The following is a 25614-nucleotide window of genomic DNA, read 5'->3' on the forward strand; positions in this document are numbered from 1 at the left end:
AAATGCTCCCTTTAAAATAGCGGATCGCTCGATGGCAGGGCATTTCGAATTCTAAAAGAAACCTAACTTGCTGGAGTTTGTAATTAGTCGAGAAAAGGTTGAAAATTATGTGTTTATCAAAAAACAAATAAGGGAACGATAAAATAATTACGTCTTGCATTGTACACTCAGGAAGTAGACACACTTTGAAAAAGACAAATAAATCGCTTTCATTGATCCGAAACCGCGTCTTTCGGAGACATTCAAGTTCAAATGAACTTACCTTAACGATGAAGTAGAATAGTCCTCCTAGACTGTAAGCAAATTAGGGAAATTCAAAGTAATTTTCGCACACTAAGCCGCGTCAAGGAAACCGTGGCGTGGCATACTAAGAGACGAGAAAGCTATGCGCTATAAATAACAACTTACGTAGTGGAAGACTGGGCGGAGTAGTGTAGCGGGAGAGGGGCGGGCGGGGGGAGGGGATCTCAACCACAACTTTGGTCTGTAGGATCAAATAATAGGTAACCTGCGATCAGGCTTTTTTTTTATGATCTCAGGCTAAATAATGAGTTGAGACTGTAGGGGAAGCCCGCCTTATGGTCACCTCGTTATTACGCCCTCCCCCGCTTTTTTTTTGGCCGCCTGGAAAAGCGGCCATACATTATTCCTAGATCCTACTAAAAAAAAAAAAACCTCGTTAATACGGTCACACCTTTTAATACGGCCAATTTTTTTGGCCAATTGGTGACAGTATTAACGGGGTTCCACTGTATATAACTATTGAGGTTTTGTGTGATAAAGGTGGGTTACAGCGCATTTTGAAGCTGTCTTTTGTTTTGTCTGGGCTATCCTTTCCTTACGTTTCTTTCGGAGATTAGATAGCGCCATTGCAAAGAATCGCAGCTCTCAATGTAGGACGCCAGGAGCCGATTGCCCCCTGAGGACGCATGCTTTTGCGGCCCAGCCTACTCCCTCATAAGCCATGTAAAAACGGGATGACCTGCGGTTTTCTAATATTACTGGTATTCTGCCAAAAAAAAAAAACAAACTATGGGGTTTATTGGTGTTGAAGGAGAGCAAGAGACGAGAAAAAGAATCCTGAATCCGCCCCTGTTTCGGTCTGAAAACGGGTATAGACTTTGCCCATTTTGGTTTGGAATTGCGTATGGTTTTCGAGGTCGGTATGAACGTATTCTCCGTTTCAATTCCAAAAGAGTAACTGATACGAATTTGAAATGGATTTTTTTTTTGGTGTTCTAATCTAACAAGTAATGATGACGTAATTTTTGGCTATGTGGGTCTGAACACGGGTACAGATTGTAGCCCCCACCAGGAATTCCCGGGAATAGACCTCCGCCCCGGGTTTTTGCGGCATATATCCAGCGGTGTCTCCAATTTGTCACGCTACAGCCTCGTTTCCACGACTTGTAGTGACGTCACGTCACATGTTGTCACGCAAAAAAATGAGCAGCAAAATTATTTTTACGATTTTTACCTTCACAAGTGCATCGACTTTACATTATATCGTCTCACTGATTTTATCTGTGGTACTGTGTAGTTCTGGCTGTTTTCAGGGACCTCCTCTGCCTAACAAACCATTTATAACCGTATGGAACACACCTACGGATCGATGTGAACCAGAATGGAACGTCTCTTTAGATTTGAGTGCTTTTGACATCGTGGTGAACAAAGACCGGAAATGGTGTGGAGAATACATCGTTATATTCTACAACACACAACTGGGATTGTATCCGTATTTTGACAGCAATGGAAAAGCTTTCAACGGTGGTGTACCTCAGGTAGTGGACTTGTTGTAGGGTTGTTTTTTTGGCTTGCAACTACGTGACAACGTGACAACGTAGAATTTGAGAAAAGAAAAAGGGAAAAAGAAAAGGTTAAGATACAAGCGGAGGGAAACGCTTTTGTTATTTGTCAACCAACATGGCAGTCATGAAGTCACCTGCAAATTTGCAGCAGCTAAATTGACAATTCGTTAATTTCACCAAGACTTATCCCGAAAAGGAGAAATAGAGGTTACTAGGCACTAAGCTTTTTCCTTAATTGCAACTCTACTGCCTGGTTAGCTCAGTTGGGAGAGTAGCCTGCAGCTAGTGCAGGCATATTTTGGAAGGGCAAAAGCTGCTTGTTTATGTTCGTATTGCTGCCGCCGTGATGTTTGATTTTATGACAGAGGAAGATTGGGGAGAGCAGAAATAGTAGGGCCTTAGGGTAGGTGCTATGGAACTTCTTCCCAATAGCCTTCACTGCAGGCTATTGGGAGAGCATGAGTCTGCCAAGGGGGAGGTTGCGGGTTCAAACCACTCAGGGTCTTTAAATAACTGAGAAGAAAGTGCTGCCCTTATGTTAGACTTTTTAGTTTTCTCAGATTAGGACGAAAAACCGTACAGGTCCAGGTTCACAACACTTTTACTTATCTGGTTCTTGTGGGATGTAAAAGAACCCACACCACTGTTCGAAAAGAGTGAGGGGACGTACATGTACATGTAGACCCCGGTGGGGTGACAAACCTTTCCTGGACTGGGTGAGTTATCTGTAAGGAGAGATCTTACAATAGTGATTCCTCCTTTAGGAGTCGCAATGGCTACCTGCAAACAGTGTAACTGTACGTGTGCAGGGCTGTCATTAAGAGGCGGGGGCCGGGGATTCCCCCGGCTACTATGAACATGGCCCCCTGCTACTTTCAAAGGAAAATAAAAGAAAAATGGATCCAAAAGAAACCCCTAGCTGTTTGATTCCCCGCCTACTTGTTGTATTTATACCCTGCAACTTAATATCTTAGTGACAGCCCTGCGTGTGTGCCAGCTTTAAGGTACACAATGGTCTTTTTTTTTTCTTTATGTGATAGCTTGGAAATCTTACAGCACACTTATTGAAAGTAGAGCAAGATGTAGCAAATATCATTCCTGATAATGAATTTCAAGGTATTGGTGTGATTGACTGGGAATACTGGAGACCTGTGTTTGATAGAAACTGGGATAAACTTTCCATCTATAGGTCTGTCAGAATTTTGTTTTGTCTTTAAATAGTTGAACACTTTGATTTTTGAGCCTCTATATTGGGTATTTCCAAAGAAATCGAAGTCGCGACAATTGCTGTTGATGGAGCAAAGATCTTAGGGATTAAAGCACCGATCACATTGCTATTCCAATCAAGACTGGTAAAAAATCTGCCCAAAAATTGTGCTGCATGATCAGAGTTTTTGCTTTGCTTATTAAAACTGTTGCATTCTTGATTTTCTCTTTTCCATTGTCGTTGTGGTTGCACTAAGCTCACCTGTAGCATTACTACACAAAATTTGTTCTTCATATTATTGAATATTTCACCTGAAAAACTGTAAATTTGATGGAAAGTATGTGACAAAATTGGCATCCGCAGGTACCCATTCAGAGGCTCGTTAAGGTATTCTAAATGTCTACAGTATTAATCTAAGATAGACTTGGTTGTGTTTCTCTTCAGTGAAGAATTTCAATAATTGCAATTTGATTAATTCACTTTTGCCAGTTTATTTTCACAAAATCAGAGAAGATCAAAATTAATTTGAATTTTTGGTGTTGTTGAGATCTTGTTACTGCAGTTGTAAACTGAAGAACACCTAATTCCAGCTCCTTGCCTGAGACCAACTTACAAACCTTAAGTGAATAATATTTATAGAACTGTATGAATGATTGATTGATTGATTGATTGATTGAATGAATGAATGATTGATTGATTGAATGAATGACTGATTGATTGATTGATTGATTGAATGACTGATTGATCTATCTAAAATCAGAATCAATCAATCAAAATCAAACTCATTCATTCCAACAATCAATTGATTCGATGGAATGAATATTAATAAATGAATGAAAAGAAAGAAAATTAATGATCAAATTTGTCCTTGTTAATTCTGGAGTTAAGTATAAGCAGGCACTTAAGGAACTTAAGTGATGCAAAATGACAAAATTGCTTATTTTTCAATTTGTAGGAACAAGTCTATGGAACTGGTCAAACAGAAACACCCTTTGTGGCCAGATAGTTTAGTTGAAGACATAGCTAGAGTAGAGTTTGAAACAGCAGCCCGAGAATTCATGGAAGAAACTTTGCTGCTTGTTCAGAAACTTCGCCCAAAGTCCTTGTGGGGATTTTATGGATTTCCAAATTGTTACAATGAAAAAGATGCTGAAAATTGCAAACAAGTGACAATGAAGTACAATGACCAAATTTCTTGGTTGTTTGAGTGGAGTTCAGTGCTGTTTCCATCAATATATCTTCATGACAAGGCAAAACTGAATAGCACATTGTTTGTTAAGTACAGGCTTCTGGAAAGCTTTAGATTTGCCAAGAAGTTGGATGGAAGCCCCATTCCTGTATTCCCATATGTTCGAATAACATATGCAGTATCTCAGGTGTACCTCAATGTGGTAAGTCAATTAATGTTTATTCTCAGCAGTATTTATATAAGCACTAGTGCTTAGCGAGGTTAGGTAAATGGCTGAAAAAAATAATTTAAATCAAACATAATGGTGTTAAGACCCCAACTTGCCTAACTTAGGCAAACCAGCTGGCTACACTGTATTTACAAGCAAAGTCGAGGATTTGAACTCAGGACAACCAACAGGTGCGGATCCACACCAGTTTCCACCCTTTTATGGAAATCGGTCAAATTTTTCATGATAAATATGTTTTTAACAATAATAGAACTTTTCAAGTTGAAATCTGGAAAATGGTCTAGACAAATGTTCTCTTTTTCCAATTTCTGAGCATTAGATGCTCCCTCAATAATTCAGAAACCCGGGAAAGGGAACTTATTCCAAACAAAATTCCCGGTGTTACATTCCCCCAGCCTCCCCTACAAGCTTGCTTCCTCTGCCCCTCATTAATAGGAAGTCGGTCAGCATTTATCCTAGATCCGTGCCTGACCAATTAGGAACAAATTCAGCTAGTGGTCGTGGAGGGACTTGAACTTGGGGCCTTCGAATTACAAGTCCAGCGATTTAACCACTTGGTCACGCTGCCTGCTAATAAATTTGGAAGAAGGAGAAATTTTACACCAGAAAGTTCACAAAAAATTGCGAGAGCCTCCAGGTGAAAATTAGACCACAAGCAGTTGTCCTTCTTTCCTCACAGCCACCCGCGGTGAGCGAAAAGGTAAAATAATGCCCTCACATTCTACCCTGTCTCAAAAGAAAAATATTAAGAGACTGCTCGCAGTCTACATAAAGGTGAAAATTGAATGCATGACCCTGCCCTCTAAGTTCTAAATTGGAGGCTTTAGCTACTAGCTAAGTTACGTAATATACTGGAGTCTCTATAGTGAGCAGCGTCGAAATTTTAAAATTTTGATAATTAAAATTATAGTTAATTGATTTTTGTAATTGAAAATTAATTATAACTACACTAGTCATAAAGGTACATGATTATTACGGACTGAAGAAAAAGCCAAAATTCTTTCTGCAGCAAGAAGTCAAGAAAATCCTGTGTTGTGATTGGCAACCTGAGCAGGGAAGATGGGCCTATCTTGCCTGCTTAGGATTTCCTGCATGGGTACCTAAGATTAAAACCATAATAATTGTGATAAGTTCTCTTTAACAGTTTTTGTAAAATTTAGCAGGGCTTGTTTGGCCAAGATGGGTAGATGTTGGCTTCAATTTTATTCCTTTGTGCTTGTTTTTATTGGCCTTGATGACGTTATAAAAATACTTGGCCTGTATCCAGGCCTTGGCCAATATTGCATAATTATGTACATGTGTTAGTATTGCTTCTTGCTGCAGTCCATTTATTTTTGTAAATGCATGTACTGTATAAAATTAATTGTTAATAAAATTGTTCATGGCTCAAGGATCAATGTAGAAAGTTGTTGCGCTACATTGTCTTGACTTGTGGACCAGCAGTTTTTTTTTCCCATACAAACCCTTACGATCTTAGTCTTTTGTACAAATCACCTAGTCAAAATTGGCTTTCCAGCGCCATAATATTAATTTCTTTTCGCATGACATTGTCTGTGAATTGCAAACGGCCTACTCCCAGCAGCTACGTTGCTTGCTCCACCTCCCCCCTCCTTCCAAAACACACCCTCTCCACCACTTTCAAGGTATGGCATTCTTATTGTTGTTATCTATTTGACAGGCTGATATAATGTCAACAATACTACAATCTGCAGAACAAGGAACAGCTGGGGTTGTAATCTGGGGAGACCACCATTCTGAGGCCACCAAAACTGACTGCATTGAAATAAAGAACTACATTGACAATTTTCTGGGAGCTCTTGTTAAAAGCATCACCGCCATAGCGCAGAATTGCAGTCAGGAGTTTTGCAATTTACATGGAAGGTGCAAATTTCAGTTAAATCCTGATTTATATTTCAAAGAGTCAAGTCTTGAGGTTAACCTAGATTTTTTGTCTGATCAATGGAAATTTTTGAGCTGTCGTTGCTATAGTGGATGGAGTGGAGAAGACTGCAGGCATCACCTTTAAGTGTAAACAAATACCAAATTAATTTTTAATATGAAATCAATAAAATTTGCTCAAGACAGAGAGGTATGTTTTTTTGTGGTTCAGATTTTTACCCTGGGTTGAAAAAGTAAAATTTAAGACGGTATCCACCAGGAAATTGAGTTATTTTAATTTAAGACGTAATAAATCATCTGTAGCAACACCAAAGAGAATTTCTTGTGGAAGTCCGAGGAAAGGAATGTCAAATTTCACAAGAATTGTGATTACACATGAAAAATTCTGAAAATTTCATGTGTAAGAAGTAATTCTGTGAAATCTGACATTCATTTTCTCAGGCTTTGATGAGAATTTTTTTTTCGGTGTTAGTACAGATGATTTATTACATCTTTAGCCCTTGAAAAATGTAAGAAAGAATGCAATATGCTGTAAATTATTCTGGTACAAGATTTTTGTCCACTGAAAATTAAAATTACTCAATGCCCTAGTGGATTCCGTCTTAATTTTCCTTTGTTTTAACTACAAGTGGTGTTACAGTTTGTGTTGGGGACCCCCCCCCCCCCCCACCACCACCCCCCTTATAGCAGTGGTAGATCTGGGGAAAATTACACAGGGTAACCACCTTTCCTCACCCTTATTTTTTAACCGTAACAATTCTTTCAAGAGCACAAACCTGATGTTTCAAAAACCACACACTTTAAGTGAACGTAAATTTTCATGGAAACATTTCTATTGATCTTCCAGTCTAACATGGTTGGAGTATTAAATGTACATTGTACATGGTTTTCTAATGATATCAGCTTATCCAGTGTTCATACAAAAAATTGCAACCATTTTTCAAGGACGTTTCAAGGACCATCTACTAGGAATACAATTTCACAGATTGTACAAAAATGTACATTCCCAGTCTACTCTAATAAGGCTTGAACTGTTTGCTTCACCAACTTCTCTACATTTTTCAGTTCACTTCTCTTGAATTGATAGTTAATTATTGCATAAAACATTGAACACTTTATGTAAAAAACCTTTAAATTCTCTGAGCTATGATTTTTATTCTGTCTCGGACAACCAAAAAGCATCAAAAAATACTTGAAGCCAGGCCACTACATTCAAAGTTGAAGAAAATTCAAGGACTTTTCAAGGACTTACACAGAAATTTAAGGACTTTTCAAGGAAAAATGGATTTCAAGGACTTTTCAAGACTGTGCGAACCCTGATTTCTGAAGAGTCTAAAAGGCCAGCACTATTTAAAGGTTAAGGGCAAAAACCTCACAAACAACAGAGAAATAGGTCAACCATTTCAACCACTGCATCGTTTAACTAAGGTCTGGCAGAGAATATTTGATGAGGCTGTACAGAGGGCACCCAATTGTAGCCTGCGTAGCTGGCGGTATTGTGTAGTAGTCGAGTGAGATTTGGTGGCAGAGCCGTTGTAACATAGTCGAGTGAGATTTGACGGCGGAGCCGTCACGAGCGGTGAGGGACACGGCTCCGCTGCCAAAACTTTAATCTCGCACCCACACAATACCGCCAGTTACGCAGGCTACCCAACTGGCACTTCCTCTCTTTTATAACTAGATCAGGTGCCAATAAATTGTTCATGTGAGACAACGACTTCTCAACTACCCCTCTTTTTTTGAAATAGAGGTTTGGTAAATTGGTGTTTGTTCACTTCAAAGGAGGGATGCACAGTATTTGACCTCATAACTAAGGGTCTCCCTCGCTTGGTACAAGCGCGAAGGATGGTCGGGCACTGCTTCTACTAATGTACACCAGACCTCTCAGGCCATATACAGGACACACAAGTCTTCCTTTTTTTTTGCAAACACTTACAAACAACCGTCTATTGAACCATATATAAAAAGATCAACAGAAGCGGATCTTTCCAAACTGGAGAATAAGCAAACGCGTTTTTTAACTAACTTGTGTGAAAATGGCCTAAGAGTTTGGTGAAAGAACGACTTGCTTTAATTACTCTATGAAAACAGGGTGATCAATAAAAGAAGTTTGAAACTGTTGTTTTATTAAAAATATTCTCTCAATTTTAACAACTAATAGCTTTAATGCAGCTTCTTGATTTAGTTTTTAAAATTTATAGCCTCGACGCAATTATTTTGATATGATGTACACGTATGCATTGAATATTGTTAAATGCTATGGAATACAAATCTTTAATGTACAATCATTCCCCTTCTGTTTTACAAGCAAAACCATGCCTATTGCAACACTGTAATGTGAAATTTAGGCAGCTCATTTGTTTTGTTTGTTTGTTTTTATGATTTTTCAACTTCATGGCCGGACAAACAGAGAAATCTGGACCCTACCTTATTTCTAGACCTGCAGAGCCAAGAAAAATCACCCCCACCCCCCACCCCGCCGCCTATCTTACATTCTTGAAGATCTAAATGGGCCAATGATCTGTTTTTCATTTGTATTTGTTATTTAAACCTTCTTTTACTGCACTAAGGGATTGTTTAATGTTTCAGCCAATAAGGTGCCAATTCTCACTGTCTGAATTTGGTTGAACTTTGTGACACGTCTTCTTTAAGCACCTGAAATGATTGGCGTCTGAATATCTGTAAATGCAAGGAGAGCCACAGCATTCCACTATAATTAGCCTGCATGTCAGCTGGCCCATGCATTGGTTTTGGTTTCCCTATACAGGTAGTTTAGAGTGTTTCCGATGCAGGCTATCCACTGTCTGCCCTTGCGAAAAGAGATTACCATTTGGAGGCTAGGGGGCATATACAAACGAATTAAAGATAGAGACTGATGATTTTCGTGGCTATAAAGTGCTAAGAGTTTATGGTAATTTGAGCGAATCCAATTAAAGTTTTGTCGTCCACAACTTCATTTGAATTGCTGCTTGATTTCTGAAACAGAAAGTTATCAAATATTTAAGTGACATGCAGAAAATTCCTGGCAGCTACGAGCTACTTAACGAAAACTCGGAGGACTATTTCAGGACGAAATTTGCGCACAAGCTCTCCATTAACCACATACGTGAGTCACGTATGACCTCTCGCGCACGCAGACAAGAGAAACCCGCGGAGAGTACAAGTAATAAAAAAGTGCAAATCTTTTAGTTCTTCTCGCTTGAGCAAAGTGTATAAGGTTTTCAAAGGTTTGATAGCGATGAAGATGTAAGGACTGCTACCCCCTTCAGTGGCGGATCCAGCCCCCCCCCCCCCCCCCACCTTACCTCAACATCTATACCAACCAGGTGACGTATGTTCCGAGAACCCGGTGAGGATAGAGATTCCATGCCACTGGGTCTCTTACAGAGAAGGGGGGGGGGGGGGGGGGGGTCGGGACGCAGAAAGGGAAATTTGTCGGTCTGTAAACCCATGAAGGGAATGAACAGCAAGGGTGAACTGCAATACTTACCAATGGAAACATCATGGACTTACTGCTTGGCGGATCATCAATTACTTTTTTAAGATTAGCGGCAACTGAAAAGGATAAACAAAAATAAATAATGTAACGGACGAAAATCCCTGAAACCAAATTGCAGTAGGAGAAAAACTTCACTTACAGATTACTTTCGTTCATATTAAAATGATTACCAGTAAACCCAAACAAACACCATTTCGAAATAAAGAAAGTATTAGATGTCATTGGCGCAAGGAAGTAAAAGCAAGTGATTTAGCGAACAGCCTCGGCTTTTTCATTCGATGCAAAACTATAGCTGCCCTCGGTCAGTGTAGACGAGCGAAAAAAGCAAGCGAACGATAAACCGCGGGAAGAGAGAGGAGAAGAGCCTCTAAGTATCTTTACAAATACCACAGTCTGCCCACTACCCCGCCAACTTGAAAATGAAAAATGTTAAAATGCCAAAATCTGCTGTGTAGGAGGGTTTCACACGCTCGCTTTGCGTTTTCTTTGTCCCTACGTGCGCGAAGCTAAGCAGTTGACGAGGTTGACGTCAACTGCCAAAAAATACCAATCATAGGGTACCAAGAACTGGTATACTGGAATGAGGTATTGAAAATAGTGCTTTCAGTCCACTTCCCTGCCTCTCCCCAGCTCCCCCGCGGGTTTTTTCGCAACTTTTCTCTATACGCTATCTTGGAGCCTGGAATGGGCTATTTGTAAGTTTGATAGTTCAACCGAAGTACAAAGATCTTTCGTTCAACCACCCAGTTTTACTGTCAGTGGAATGGTTTTGCGGCACGCGACTCAAGTGCTTCCCTGTCTAAGTTTATCCAAGAGGAGCAATTCAGTACTGCTCAAAAGTTACAAGTCGCGACTCGTTCCCTACGCGATAAGAATCTCGTCGGGGTGTGCTACGCGATTCTCGTATCGTGCATTAGATTTCGTGATCATGCAGGGACGGCAAAGAAAGGTACCAAAAAGCGTGCTGCACGTGCGAAATTTGATGCTTCGCTTATCAAACCCATTGTTTTTTGACCTTCTCGTTGCCGTTGTCGTTGCTAAAGCCGTGGGTACGCACGTAAATGAAATAGAGACGATGCAAACATAAAGGTAAAGCATGGTTCAACTTTTCACTTTACGTGCGACTGCCTCTATTTTATCTACGTAAGAATTTTGTAGAATATCATTTAGGAGGGTCGGGTAAACTTTTAATGCTACACAGTTTTAATCACGAGTGGTGCCACAAATCATTCTCATTTCTGGCAGCAAAACTTTGGAATTCTTTACCCACGTATGTTAGAAGCGCCAAGGATATTCTTACTTTAATCATAACTACAACAAAATTCTCAAATCTGATTGGCTATCAACTGTCCTGATTTCAGCACTAACAGGACAGTATAATAGGACAGTACGCGTCATGCCTGAGTAATTGGACAGTACACGCCGGATATCGCGCGCGCTCTTAAATGGCTTTTTTTTTTCACCGCGGAGCAAGAAACTCTCTGAATTTCTTGTTCTTTTATTTAAAAAAGCCTAAAAAAATCACAAATTTTGCTATAGTCCAGAGTAACAGAACTTCGTGTTGTCCAATTCGGTCTGTAATCATACTCGTGATTAAACAAATCGAACTCCCGCTACGCGGACCGTATTGGACTTCACCCAGTCCTATTACCATTATTAATTTAAACATATTTTAAATAAGCATGTTCTATTAGTACATAGATGAATTTAGATTCTGTATATCATAATTATTATTAATAGTTGTTGGTATAATAGATGATTGAGGAATAGTAACTTCACATTATTGCTATCGTCGTTGTTGTTGTTTATCGCTCTTTTTTTATACATATATATCGTTTTTCCTTTCCGTTACATGTATTAACGAGTTTTTATAACTTCTAGATGTAGCTTGGGTAAATACGTTTTTAAGAAGCATTCCTTACCGACTACTAAATCTTGTCCACTTATTAAACCTGCGGATACCAGCTCTTGTGCGACACCCTCGGGTGTATCTAGTGAATGGAAATGATTGGCCAGTCAAAAAAACACAAATGCACCCCTCTGTAGTAACAATAATAAGTTAACGCAGTGCTGGGTAAGCTATTTGAGCTGCAACGAATCACAGGCAACCCACAACTTATGGACCATATTAAATGCTGTCGAACAAAGTAAAAAGGAATTCCAAGCATTGCATTGTTCCTCCGCAATCAGTTCCAATTTGTTTGCAAATGTCCCGACAGTCACATTTGATGTTCCGCCAAGCAGGGTTACCATACATGTTGAAGTTAAATCACAAAGGCCTAACCCTTTTTTTCTTCGAAACGGAGGATTGAGAGCAAGAATTAATTCTTATAAGACACTGCTCTAAATACTTGAGGCAATCACTCTTGATAGATGGAAACATTCTGCTTACCTTTTCCGGGGGTAAAATCAAATCTGATATCATTCAATTCTTTCTTGGCATTCCTGTGTAATAAAAAAGATAACAGTTGGTGAAATACTGCGAAGAAAAAACAAAACAAAACCAAAAATCCTGAACCTACATGGTTTGAAGGTCAAACAGGTTCTCGGCTTTTCAGTGACATGATTCCCTTTTAAGGCGGAGATGGCGCAATGTTGACATACCTTAAAAAAAGGTTTATATTTTGATCGGAAGCGCAGTTATGTTATACTCTGATGAACATTAACTGAACGACAAGAAATACAAGTACAGAGCAAGTAATTCCGCTGGGTGCCTTGAAGGAGAGAGGTTCGTACCGGCTGATTTTAGCCAAATCGCGCCGCTAGGAAGTGGCCACCAAATTGTGTGACGAAAAACAATCAACAACAGAAGCAGAAAAACAACACAAACAAAAACAAACAAACAAACAAACAAAAAATACACCACACTAACAAACAAAACAAAACACAGTCACCAAACATTTAATTAACACGGCTAGGTAAATACAAGAGAGAATGAGCTACATCCTTCTCACTTGGTAAATACCAATAGACAAAACTGAGGAAAATAAAACGGGTGGCAATCGAAGTTTTCTGAAAACTGTGATACCTTTCAGTTTCAGTTCTGTGTTACATGTATTTGCAACTTTTAATTCTAGCGCTAGTAGCGACATATTATTACAAATGTATGTATGAAACGAAACGATTATTTTGTCATTTAGAAGTAATTTCTCCAATTACACTCACACTCACATGAGGCAGCGTGGCCAAGTGAGCAGCCCGTCGGCGGGAATCGCAATCCGGCAGTCCCGGGTTCTAGTCCCGCTCTGACGACTCGGACACGCTAGTAAATAGCAAACTGGTTCGCACCTGCCATTAGGGGTATTTAATACTGTTATGTTGTATTTGAGTTATTCGTTTCTAGTATTTGAGTGGAGTGCCTGTAAACTAGCTGGATAACCTTAGAGCACTTCCCTCTGCAAACAAGCCTTTCGTAGCAAGTTATTTCGTAGCGGAACAAAACAAAATGGACAATGCTGCCGTGAAACACAGTCCTTTAATCAGCTAACAATCCACAGCCGCGCGATTTGTAACAAATAACGATCGAAATACTTACCTTAGTCTTAGAGTAAGATCCAGGTTAATTTGCGGAGCTGCGGAAGTGAAGAAAATGGAAAATGGAGAGTCAAGGAACATGGCTCAAGAACACAACACTCAGCAAATAGTTATGTTGATAATTGCATCCTGATTTTGGAGGACGAAACTACTCAGTCCGGAAAAGCAACCAGAATCAGTACCAGAATCTAAAAAAGTTCCCCTCTATGATTTGAAGTGATTCATCGGTAAAGGGGGTCGCTGACATGAGACAAAAAGGACACACAACACATTAAATGGCAAGTCAGTCCAGTTGGTGAATAAGGTAAGGTGTATAACCCTATGTCCAATGGATAAATCTCTATCCATTGGATAGCGCAATTGGTTTCCTTGATACTTATAACGTACGACAGTGATCTATCCGGTGGATAGTGCTATCTAACGTTTTTAAAAACAACCGAGGCCTGGTCTATGAGATATTTTTCCTGCAAAATTTGCTCTCTTCACCTAGGTCCACCGGACGCTATTATGGCAGCTGACATTCAAGATACTAGAGAAATGTCTGATCCTTACTTATAAAATTTCTTCATATTTTCGTATTCTCCACCCATGCACTGCCAACAGCCGATTTACCTCTCTTCTGTCTTTGCAAGACGTCAATTGTGCAATATTTTGTTTGGGTGAGATCAATCGTTGAATAATAGAAAAAAAATCTTATATTTCGTCTACTCTAGCAGGATTAATTGGTGGTTGAAGCAAATAAAAAAAGAAGAAAAATTTTGAATAAATGATAGATGCTATTTACCGAGCGGAAAGTGGGACCAAAAACCGAGTAAAAGCGAAGCTTAGCCCACGAACAAGTGGAGAATGCCTGACATCAATGATCCCTGAAAGGAAAATTAAGAAGGGGATTCACAACGCAAGTGCGTTTATACTTACGAGGTTTGGGTGTTGTCGGTGTTGGTTGGTGCTGAACTTCAACATTCTTGCCTTCTGCCTTGGAGCGGTTTTCCTTTAAACAACATAACAAGAGTAAATGCACAATTTCCGTAACAAAACTGCCACACTAATAATTTTAATAAAACAGTTGATTCAGAATTTTTAAGTCTGTCACAGGGAACAGAGAATGCTTAGAATTGAAGCCCATCATCTATGAGTTAAGTTCGTGGTGCACCATTCGATAGAGAACTTTAGAAACTAAGACGGGAACGACTATGAGAATTTCTCAACACTAAGCAGTGCGCGCGCGTGAACCATTTGGCGGGAAAGCAAGATAGCCGTCAAGTTCTAGCGAGATCAGAGACCTTTGGATTCTAAGACGAGAACAACTACGAGAAGGAGATTTTCTCAACACAGAATAAATTAATGAGACGTTTTAATTGGTCTATAAGATGACAATGATAGAAATGCTATTGAACGTTGTGCACCTTGAAGTCCACTAAAACATATAACAAAGGAGTCTGACGGGCTTTATAAACATTCCGCCTATTCACTTTGGGAAAAACCAAGTCGGCACCATCAATGAAGACATCCTTTTTCGTTGTCAGCTGAGCTTACGAAAGAGCAGGAAAAGAAGTGTGTGAGAACAGCAGTACGCTGTCAGAACGAAACAGCCACAACAATGTGACTAACACGTAACTAGCTACCGTTGACAAAGAGTGGTACAGTTGCTCTTCCACTTGAGACCTTTATTTTCATTGGCCTGTAGAAGCAGTAGCTTCTTTAATTTATTCTAGGGCTAGGGTTATTGTTTCTGTTGAATAATAGTTATGTTGTAATGTTTCATTCTTCAATCACAGACCATGCAAGCCTGGAGAGTTACCAGAGGCATAGCCAGCCCAAAGACCTGTAGGCCCGGCCTACAAATTTTTGGTTTGATAACTCTACCTCTACCTCTGCTTGTTGGTGAGGTCAGTGCGTACTAATCATGCGTGCAATTTTCAGGATATGTGGAAATGAAAGTCAACCAGGCCTACAAATAGTTGAAAAGCTATCTACGCCCCTGGTTACTGACCTTCTCTATACAAATGTACAATTTACATATCTAGATGATATATTTTTACCTTGGATTTTTTCTGATCCTTATTATCGTCATTGCCGTCATCACTATCACCGTCTTTATGACCCTCGTCATCAGACCACTCCCAGCTGCCATCTGCAGCCCGGTGTAGTCTCCCACTGGAGCCTGGTACTCGTTTAACCTAACCAATGAAGAACGTCAATCAAAAAAAAAAATATATATATATATATATATCAACAGAACGTCATACCCTGGTCATCATTTGGCACTGTTTAGCCAAAATATCCACATACAAATTCTCTCTACTGATCTCCATACAGTTTCCTGAAGAGTTAGTTGAGAACTTGGAAAGATCAAAGCCTTTTCATCCTGACGATCATTTTGTCAATTCTCAAGACTACTTACCTGTATAATGTATTGGTTTTGTTGGGAGAAAAGGGTTAAAGGGATGTAACCCAATGACTCAGCCTGTTGGTCTTACTGTGGAGTTTGGAGGCGCTTTCCATTCAACGGTGTGAAATTTCGGAAATTTCACGTGCCCAATGAAACGGTACATTCAGGTTGCACAGACCCGACCCAGGCCACCGCGCGTTTGGTTTTTGTTCTTGTAACCAAGATACAAAAGAGCATTACTGGGACAACAATTTGTCAAATGGAAACGGATAGTTTGGTCCGAAATGACCAGACCGGTCAAAGTGGACCACCTTCAAAGCTGGTCACGAATACTCCGATAGGACAAAACCGAAATGGTCCGTTCCATTTGATGTACCAACCGAAATTTTCTGCAATTTTGGGTTGAATGGAAAGTGCCTTGGAATTCCTTTCTATAAACTCTTATGACGTTAACTGATTGTACAAGAAACATCAAAGAAAACATCTCACCTTTTGAGATCTTTCGCCCAATGAAGGCATTAGGGGAACTAACGCTTCCACTAAAAAGTCTTTCTCCTAACAAAGTAACACAAAAATTGCATCAATGATTGTTTCATCGTCATTATAATAACGTTGTTACTTTCATCATCATTACAGTAAGCATTACTTTTATTATAATTACAGCCCTGTACTATAACCATTATCATTAAAAAAAAAGTTACACATGCAAGAGTTTGTTTATTGAAAAAGTTCAATAAATCTCCCCCCCCCCCCCTTAACGTTTCTAATGGTCCGTCCCTAACCACTCAAAATTACTTATTAGAAACAAATAATGTAAATAAAACATGACAGGATTAAAATTCCCAAATAACCGGAAGAGGCAACCATTTGGCTATTAACAAGTGTGGCCAAGGATTTGAACTCAAGGTCGAGTTGTTCAAAGCTGGGTTACGATAACCCAGGGTTAGTGCGAGATTTGAATTCAGATATGAAAGCTTAAAAGACATTTCTGATCAGTTTAATTCTTTTTGTCTACAAGCTGATGATTGGAAGCTCAAAAAATAACAGAGAAAATTATCCGAGAAAATGCTTTAGAACAAAATAGAACAACAAAAAAAGAAACCCAGGTTAAATCTAACCCCTGGTTAAGCATTTAGCCTGCGAAAACAACAGTTTCTCTTCAAGTGGCGAAGAGCGAGGAGAAACGGATGTTTTCACAAGCTAGTTAAGCACTAATTGACCTACGAACAACTGCGCCTAGGACAACAAAGAACAAATCCAGCACCGGGTCAGAGCAGATTGGCCAGATTGCAAGTCTAACGCGCTAAACGCTCCGTCATTATGCATGGATGTGCCTGTGTGACAGGCACATAAAAAATTAACATGGGGGAGGATAGGGGCATAAGTCATGCAAGGAGAAAAGTAAGAAGTCTGACTTCTTGCAGGCCTTCTCCTCCCTTGCATTCAGAGCAGCCCTCCATTTTCTCATGCACCTCCAAAATGGGTTAAAGTATGATGTACATGTGTCCAAGGACTGGGGTACAATTCTCGAAACTCCTGATAAATAATAGGCCCTAAAAGCTGTTACAAGTCGTTTACATACATGTGTAAAAGATCAAAGTTTCAATACATGTAGGTTTACTGATACAATGTAATGATAAAACTAATCAGTAAAAAAAACAAAATGGACTGGTTTCTTAGCTACTGTAGGAACCAGTCTTTTGTACTTCAATTAATCAGAATTTGGATCTTGGACCCGTAAAGTTACCAACTGTTAATAGAGATTATTATTTTAGGCATTTACGTAAATCTGCTCTCACTAATTATTTTAATCTCTCTTATTGATTTTATACATCATTTTATTTTACCATCTATTTATTATTATTATTATTATTATTATTATTATTTATTTGTTGGTTTTTTTTTTTGCACATTCACAGTGATGGGAAACCCTTGTGAATTATAACATATAAATAAATAAATAATAGAGAAACAGGGCCCTGGACTACTAGATTATTTAAAATAATAATTAACGGTAATGTAACATTCACTTCAATATGGGACAGGAAACGATTAATTTTAGTAGGTCTATTGAGCAGTTGTTTCCTCTTTTATTGTACTATTACAAGCACCTTAAACTTCCTTTGGGCCTGCTTCACAGGTTATCATTATGTTTCACAACGCTGTAAACTCACCCTAGCTTTTTTGAAGAAGGGCAACTTCAATAACTCACTTGCATCTGGTCTGAAAATTTTTCACCAAAACAAAACAAATCAAGTTATCACAGTTATCCACAAAGTAATGTACATCTACCATTCCAGAGAACGAGAATAATAGACCATTCAGAGTTGAAAAATAAAAGAAATAAAAAAGTAAATAATAAAATAAACAACAAAAATTATACCTCTGTGCTGGGTCTTTTTGTAGACAAGAAATGATCATCTTTCTGAACACTTTTGAGTACTTCTTGTAGCCTTCTTTGTTGCCTTCATTCTGTGCCACTGTATCAAGGGATGGGGGTTCATTCTGAAGTGTCAACATTAACACCTAATAGATCAAGAAAATTTAAGGAGTTTTTATCATGCCAGCTATATTTATTGTTCAGTTATTAGACTGTTTACAGTACCATATTATTTTTTCCTTACGATTGAGGAGATCAAGTCTTTACCATGATGGCCAGTCATCAGTCATGTAGGTTTCATGGATGGGTGTTAGGGTTTACACCGGTGGTGGTAGTGGGGGCAGGGGGAGGTATAAAAAAAACGGAGGCACTGTTGCAATACCATAAAGTTCCAAAAGTAACAACCCTTGTTACTTTCTAATTTAGAACCCTTCTGCTATCGTTACTTTCGGAGGCTCACTACTATCGGGGGGTTGTTACTTTCAGACTGGCTAAAACGTGTACTCCACATGGGCACTTCAAAAAGTAAAATTGCAAAAAATGTGAAAGGAGTACTTTTTGAAAAAAGTTACCGGTAATGTATATATCCTGTACTTTAAGAGTTATGAATAGAAATGTAAAATAATCATTAATAATAAACCTTGGGCCAGTGTGGCATTTGTTCAGGATATCTATCCATTATTTTTGGCAAAAAATGAAATTAGTTTTGAGGTCGCTACTTTTGGAGGGTCGTTATTTTCGGGGGGGGGGGGGGGGTAGCTACTTTTGGGATTTGCTAACACCTGTGACATTTTATCGCTACTTTCGAGGGGTCGTTACTTTTGGAACTCTACAGTATTATCTTTACAGTATTATGCTCCTTGCATTCAACGAGTGTGTTGCTCCAGTGATGCAGGCATCTGATTGGTTGTTAGTAGCCTGAGATCATGCCCTCTCCCTATTAACCCTTTATGTCTCTCACAGGAAAGGGGCATGATACATTTGTCTGTCAGATCACACGTAAAAAAGCCAGAATCTGGACTTTTTTCTGATTGGAAAGGAAACAACACGAATGATTTGCGCCGTTCCGATTGGCCAAAATGCTGCCATCCGTTAGTTGTTGTTGATTTCAGTCTGCTGCTTGAGTAATGAGCAGTGAATACACACATGAGTTCGTTATGAAATTTCTGCCGGCTCAGTTTTCTTGAATTTGAAGAATACCTAAATAGAAATTTCATCCATTGAAATATTTTCCATCAAATCATATACTAAAAATTCACCGATCATTTGAAAGCAATTTGATACCGGCTACAAGTTACAGAAGCAACAAACGGGTTCACTTTTTAAATAATCAATTCATGAATGGAATCTTGACCTGGTTTGACTGTAATTCCTCCTTCAGAAACCTGTGAATTATTCTGAACGATCTTCGCTTTCACAACACCTTTCAGTTCATGAAATATGGTGCCTCAGCCTAATTTTTTTTTTCTGCTTTCGGTACAGAACAAAGTCAACAAGCTTTAACCAGTAAATTCTTTATTATTTGTAGCTGTTTAATAAAGGTACGGCAGCTCCGGCTAGCAGTATTTCATCACAAAAACAACACATTTAAAATTTTTCTTTAGGAAGCACCATCTGAACATGGACATACTTAAAAATTTTTTTTCCTAAAATTGATTTCAAAAGAGACATTATTCGCGCCAAAATAGCATGACAGGTCAAGCAGACGTTAGATTATGTAAATTGGGGGGCGGTTGACGGCTTGTTAAATAAATGTATCAGGCGTTATTTTTTTTCCCTCTCGAGCCAAAGAAGCAAAGAAGCAAAAAAATATATATAAATAATGCCTGATCTCAGGTTAGGTTGTTATTGCATCGAAAGCTGACACTGACAAGTTATTGGCATGACACCATTTCTATAAATGCTTTCATGATACCATTTGATTTCACCTATTTTTAAGCTATTTTGGATCACTTTGAGCCAACATAAACTGAGGAAGGAATTGACTTCTGGTTGGCATTAAGTAAGATGGACTCTTCTTGACATTAACTTGAAGGAAAAATAGGGACTGTAAACAGTCTATACAGTTATTCCAAATCACTATTAGAAACCTACATATACTACAAATATGTCCTGCTGCACCCTTTCTTAAGGGGTGGGGGCAAATACTCTAAAATTTAGCTCTCTCTCATTGTTTCCTTGTACATTTAATCTTGTACATGTACATGTACTCTTTTTTCTCTAAGTGAACTTTTACCACTAAAATAATTACAACTCACCTTCATAGCTGGATATTTTGCATATGGTGCTATGCCAGTTGCTAATTCAATGGCTGTGATACCAAAACTCCAGATGTCAGCCTTGTGATTATAGCCATGGACCTATTACATGTAAACAACTAAATCATTAAAAGACAAACCTTAATTTTTTATTGATTGTATAAGTATAAACTACAGATAATTTATTATACCCCCAAAACTGTACCCTCAGGAATATTGAAAGGAGCCTAGTGCTCTGAGTTGTAAAATCCAGGGTGACAGCATAAGATTTCTAAGGATATTTATTGATAATTATGATTTTCCAGTCAACCAGGAGAAAAGGTTAGGGGCCAGCTAGGGCCACCAGGCACTCCTAGAGCACAGCCTCCATCTCTCACAATAGATCACTCCTCAAAGTTATTGACAATTATTACGAGTAAGTCATCCCTGGACTTGGCAATTAAACTAATAAGTTTACAGACCAAAAAAAAGAAAACAGAAAAACAAAAATTTCACAGAAACAATCATGAGAATAAACTATAAGCGGCCAATAGGAAGCAAGATAAAGTAACTGTCCAAGCTTTCCAATCTTAAAATTTGTATTTTGCTAGCTGCATATTAGATTGTACATGGTTGTTATATTAGTATACACTTACATTTGTGTACAATATGTAATCTTTTATTGTTTAAATGTGAAACAGGAAATACAGATGATTGTATTTTGTGGCATGTTAGAGCTTGACTCTTAGAAGAACGTTAATGTAGAGTTTGTACCTGCTCCATGACTTCTGGTGCCATCCAGCATGGTGTGCCAACAAATGTCTTTCGCACTTTAGGTCTTGATCTGTCACCATAGTCACTGATCACAGAACTTACACCAAAGTCTAAAGTAATTGTTATGAATAAAAATAACATAATTAATAATATGTTGATGCAGACAAACTGCTATGAAAACAATAGGGTTACATAAATAGTAATAAGTAAGCTTGCTGCATTGATTCAGATACACTTACTGTAGAATTGTTTAGTAGGGTTATTAAAAATTGTTTAAAGAAAGAGAACATTAAATTTGTAGCAATAATTACAAAACAATGAATTGCGGAAGTAGGATCTCTCTTGTAGCAGTACTGTAAAGGACTGAAACAAACTTCAAGAACTTACCAGCTAATTGTACTGTTCCATCAGTAGCTAATAAAATGTTGCCTGCTTTAACATCCCTGCAACAACAAAGCAAAAGGTTAACATGCATCTAAAATGGTTGGTGTAGAGGTGCATGACAACACATGGTAGTTTGCTATGGGCAAGAAAAATAAAAATTTCTGGCATGAGGCACCAGGACTGTCATAGCGATTTTTGCTACCCACTTACTTTGTAAAATGTAGGCGAAGCCTACTGAAGCTGAATTTCAAGGGTTAGGGACCATATCCAGGCTCAGAAAGAGAGATAAAATTTTGGCCTCCATAAATGCAAAAATTAATTATAGGCATTTTCATGTTGTAGTCATGCAAAAACAATAAAGAAATGTCAGAAAAAGCATGATGCACCAGCAAAGTTGTTTTTTTTTGCTTGTTAAACCAATTGTTTTTTTTTGACGTTCTCGTTGCCATCCACGTCATTGGATCCTAAAGTCCCTATTAAGAGCCGGGGCCTGGGGAATTAATCCCCCCAACTTCTATGAAAGTGGTTCCCAGGTACTTTCATTAGAAAATAGAAGAAAAATAGAACCAAAAGAAATCCCTACCTGTTTGATTCCCCACCTACTTGTAGTATTTACACGGAAAGTCTTAGTGAGAACACTGACACACATCAGGAAGCAGGCGTGACGAGGCAAAATCTATACTCTTTTCTAACATTTGCTTGTCACTATGCAAACCACTGCTTTAAAATGTACCTGTGTATGAGACCCTGGCTGTGAAAGTAATCCAAACCCTTTAGAACCTCTCTCAACACTGATGCTATCACCGCTTCATCTAGGACACCATCTTCGCAGTTGCTTCTCTTCTTTCGGTGCTTTATTACATCAAGCATCGACCCTGCATCATTTAACGAATAGCAAAACAGAAACAGTGAGAACTGTGACCAAATTGAGTGAAACATCAAATTAACTGCTCAAAATGTTAAAAGAAGGTTTAATAAACAAGACAGTAAATGCCAAAGGTAGGCAATGATAAACACACTTGACAAGCACTGAAACAGATTGCAATATCTATTTTTAATTTGTGGTTTTGAAAACTTGTTAGCCTAACATTAATTTGTTCAAAGGTCATTTTTGTTGCTTGTAACATTTGAATATGGTTTGAGATCATACTAAGGAGACATTGTGGTTTTGTCATTTTCAAGACCAAGTAATTTTTTACTAATTCCACAGCAAACAAGGACGTGTGGAACGCAAGGATCAGTAGTTCAGGTTTCTGGGAAACTGCCCACCTACCTCTCCCCTAATCCAACATTTTACCCTAAGTGAGAAGTAAGTGTTAATGCTGACTTAGGGGAGGGGTAGGTGGGCAGTTTCCCAGATACGTAAATTGATCTGAATGCAATATGAACATAACAAACCAGAAAGCTGAGACACAGCCTCTTTAAATGGTAATGCATACATGCGGCAGAACAGTGGGCAGGGGGGTGCATAGCCCTCTAAATAAAAATGGGGGTTGCTTGGTGCCAAAAAACACTTTTACGGATGTATTTGACAATACCTGTGACATCAGCTACTTCAGAGCCAAAATTTTCTGCCTTCAGATGACTCAAAAAACTACCTAAGAAACACAATGAAGCAGGACTGCCAGGACAACTGCCTACTTGTTGTCACAAATTGATTATAGACACACTAGCCACTGTTAAGATTGCTTGTGCCAAAGAACAATGCAAAGAGCATTTTGAAAAAATCTGCGTAGGGGTATGTATATGGCTGAATGGAAGATGCCCCCCCCCCCTCCACATTTCAAAACACTCTGCTGCATCTGGAATATCTACTTGTGTTCCATACCTCCATTCAACAATCTCATAACAATCCAAAGCTCCTGTTTAACAACAAATGAAGTGTAATAATTCACTACATTCTCATGGTTACACTGGCTCATTGTACGAATCTCTTTCTGTGAAAGGAAATGAAAGAAAGAAACAAAGAAAGAATGGTTAGTTTTTAGTGCAAAAATATAGAAGTCTGTATATTGATAAATATTTTGATTGAATGCAAAGAAGAAAACGTGGATTCCATTAAAATTAGGCCAAGCAACCTTGGGAGTTCTGATCAGCTTTTGTTGACTTGAAAAGGGCTAGTGTTTAATAAAGAATGCAAGTGGCTTACAAGTGATCTACAACTAACATATCCATGCATAATAGGTACCCACTTCAGATCCTTCAGTTGCAATGTAAGTGAGTTGAGAAAATCATGCTGGAGTTTTAAAAAGGGCCTAACAGAGTACCGAAGTGGTGATGTCATAAAAATGAAATTTGTGAAATTATGGGATTTGTTAAGATATTCTGAGAGAAAAACGTCCAAGATGCCTACTCGCCAAAAATTAGCAATTCGCGGCAATTGTCTCTAAGATATTAGCCCAGTTAAGCTGTGACGATTCCATACAAATCCTTCTAAATTTGGCTTGGTTCATAAGATTAGGAACCAGGTAAGATTTAGAAGGATTTGTATGGAGTCATCGGAGCATAACTGGGCTAATATCTCAGAGACAATCTGCCCCAAATTGCTAATTTTTGGCGAGTAGGCGTCTTGGACGTTGTTCTTTCAGAATATCTTAACAAATCCCATAATTTCACAAATTTCATTTTCTATGACGTCACACTTCGGTACTCTATTGCTTTTTAAAAGGACACATTCATCACCGTCACAGTATTTTAAAGGTTGTTGAGATCCAGAAATTTTGCAACCATGGTAACATGATATCACACTTTTCCTCTCTTTACATGCTATAGTCAAGATCAAATCATTCCAATCCAGATTTTTCTAATTAATAGTCATATCATTCCACAATATAGTCAGAATTTTTCACAAGCCTTTAAGCCACAAGCAGAAACAAGGATGTTACTCATGTGAACACCTAATTCTTTAAGCCAAGAAGCCAAAAAAGCACACTTCATGTAGAGTTTTACACTGAAACTGCTGAATGATCTGCCTATAAGATGGAACGATCTGACCATGGAATGAAGTGACCTTAAACCTTGATGCCCCACCATGGGAGCAGAGATTTTGACAAATACCCAGTGGGGGTTTGGGGGGTTAGGGGAGGGGGGGGGGGGGGGGGAGTTGTGGGCCCTCTTGGCATTAAATATATATTTATCTGCAATGATGTCATATTTATCATTTGCTTATGCATTTAGTTATCTCAATACTTTTACCAAACAGGCGAGGCCTTAAAGGCTCCTTTATATAAGTTAACTCGAATACTAAGCAGGAGCGGTTAATTTAGTATAAGCTTAATCATGACTTTTCATGCGTGGCTATAGCTAGTAAGCTCTAAGCGGAAAATTTTACTTTTCTCGACGAAAACACAGAAAACTAGAACAACGAAAATAACATACTATTTATATTTCTTTATGCTAAATTCAAGCATAAGATTGTTTGCAGCCTTGCAATGCCATTCATACGTCGTAAAATTAAAAAGCTAGCATACACTATGTACAAGTACTAATAACACTAATGGCCGGCTCGTAATGAAACCAAGTTTACGCAGTTGTCAGAAGCATGTTCTTTGCACTTTAAAACTCACCGTTTCTAAATCATTTTGCACGTTTTCAAAACACGAGCTAGCTTACCATCATTTCATCGATGCTTGCTCCACATTTCTCCAAGTCGATTCTCTTCACAGCAACTCGTTCATTACGTGGTATGCAGTTTGCGGCTTGGACAACTGCCGTTGCTCCGTACCCTAAGCGAAAAGAATCATGCTTTAAACATTGCCTTATCTGATCTCGGGAATGAAAATCAAAACTTCAAAACTATACCGATGACTTCTTGAAGCTCATATTCCTCCTTTTTGTTTGGCCATCTTCCTTCGCCGGCAGCCGCCATTTCTGCCTCGCAACAAGAAGACAGTGTTTTACTCTTACGGGGTGGGACTGTTACTGGGTGACTCACTGGGTGGGACAGGAGGTTTTGGCTAAACGAAAAGGTCCTGGGAATGAGTTTGAAAGTAAACGAACAGCTGACGCTAGCACATTCAATGGATCAATGCGCATTGGATCTTACAACAAAAGTGGTGGTGTTGTGTTGGTGTTGTGTCATA

General features: G+C 38.8%; 2 protein-coding genes across 2 annotated transcripts; one reads left to right on the forward strand and one right to left on the reverse strand.

The window, feature by feature from the left end:
- The first annotated feature begins 1445 nt into the window (after nucleotides 1-1445).
- On the forward strand, nucleotides 1446-6519 carry LOC140930919 (hyaluronidase-1-like). Its single transcript, XM_073380637.1, has 4 exons — nucleotides 1446-1781; nucleotides 2849-2997; nucleotides 3971-4406; nucleotides 6112-6519. Exons 1-4 carry the CDS (start codon nucleotides 1446-1448, stop codon nucleotides 6457-6459), a joined length of 1269 nt encoding a protein of 422 aa, XP_073236738.1. The 3' UTR covers nucleotides 6460-6519.
- A 1918-nt stretch (nucleotides 6520-8437) lies between these two features.
- LOC140930918 (STE20/SPS1-related proline-alanine-rich protein kinase-like) lies at nucleotides 8438-25466 on the reverse strand. Its single transcript, XM_073380636.1, has 17 exons — nucleotides 25334-25466; nucleotides 25145-25257; nucleotides 23361-23469; nucleotides 22266-22407; nucleotides 21536-21591; nucleotides 21149-21258; nucleotides 20396-20497; nucleotides 18141-18283; nucleotides 17932-17980; nucleotides 16247-16312; nucleotides 15408-15545; nucleotides 14284-14356; nucleotides 13367-13403; nucleotides 12224-12276; nucleotides 11754-11822; nucleotides 9823-9887; nucleotides 8438-9308 (listed from the first exon to the last, which is right to left on the reverse strand). The coding sequence occupies exons 1-17, from the start codon at nucleotides 25398-25400 to the stop codon at nucleotides 9231-9233; spliced, it is 1470 nt and encodes a 489-aa protein (XP_073236737.1). The 5' UTR covers nucleotides 25401-25466; the 3' UTR covers nucleotides 8438-9230.
- Nucleotides 25467-25614: the final 148 nt, after the last annotated feature.

This window comes from Porites lutea, chromosome 3 (assembly GCF_958299795.1).
Source record: "Porites lutea chromosome 3, jaPorLute2.1, whole genome shotgun sequence".
NCBI classification, from domain to species: Eukaryota; Metazoa; Cnidaria; class Anthozoa; order Scleractinia; family Poritidae; genus Porites; species Porites lutea.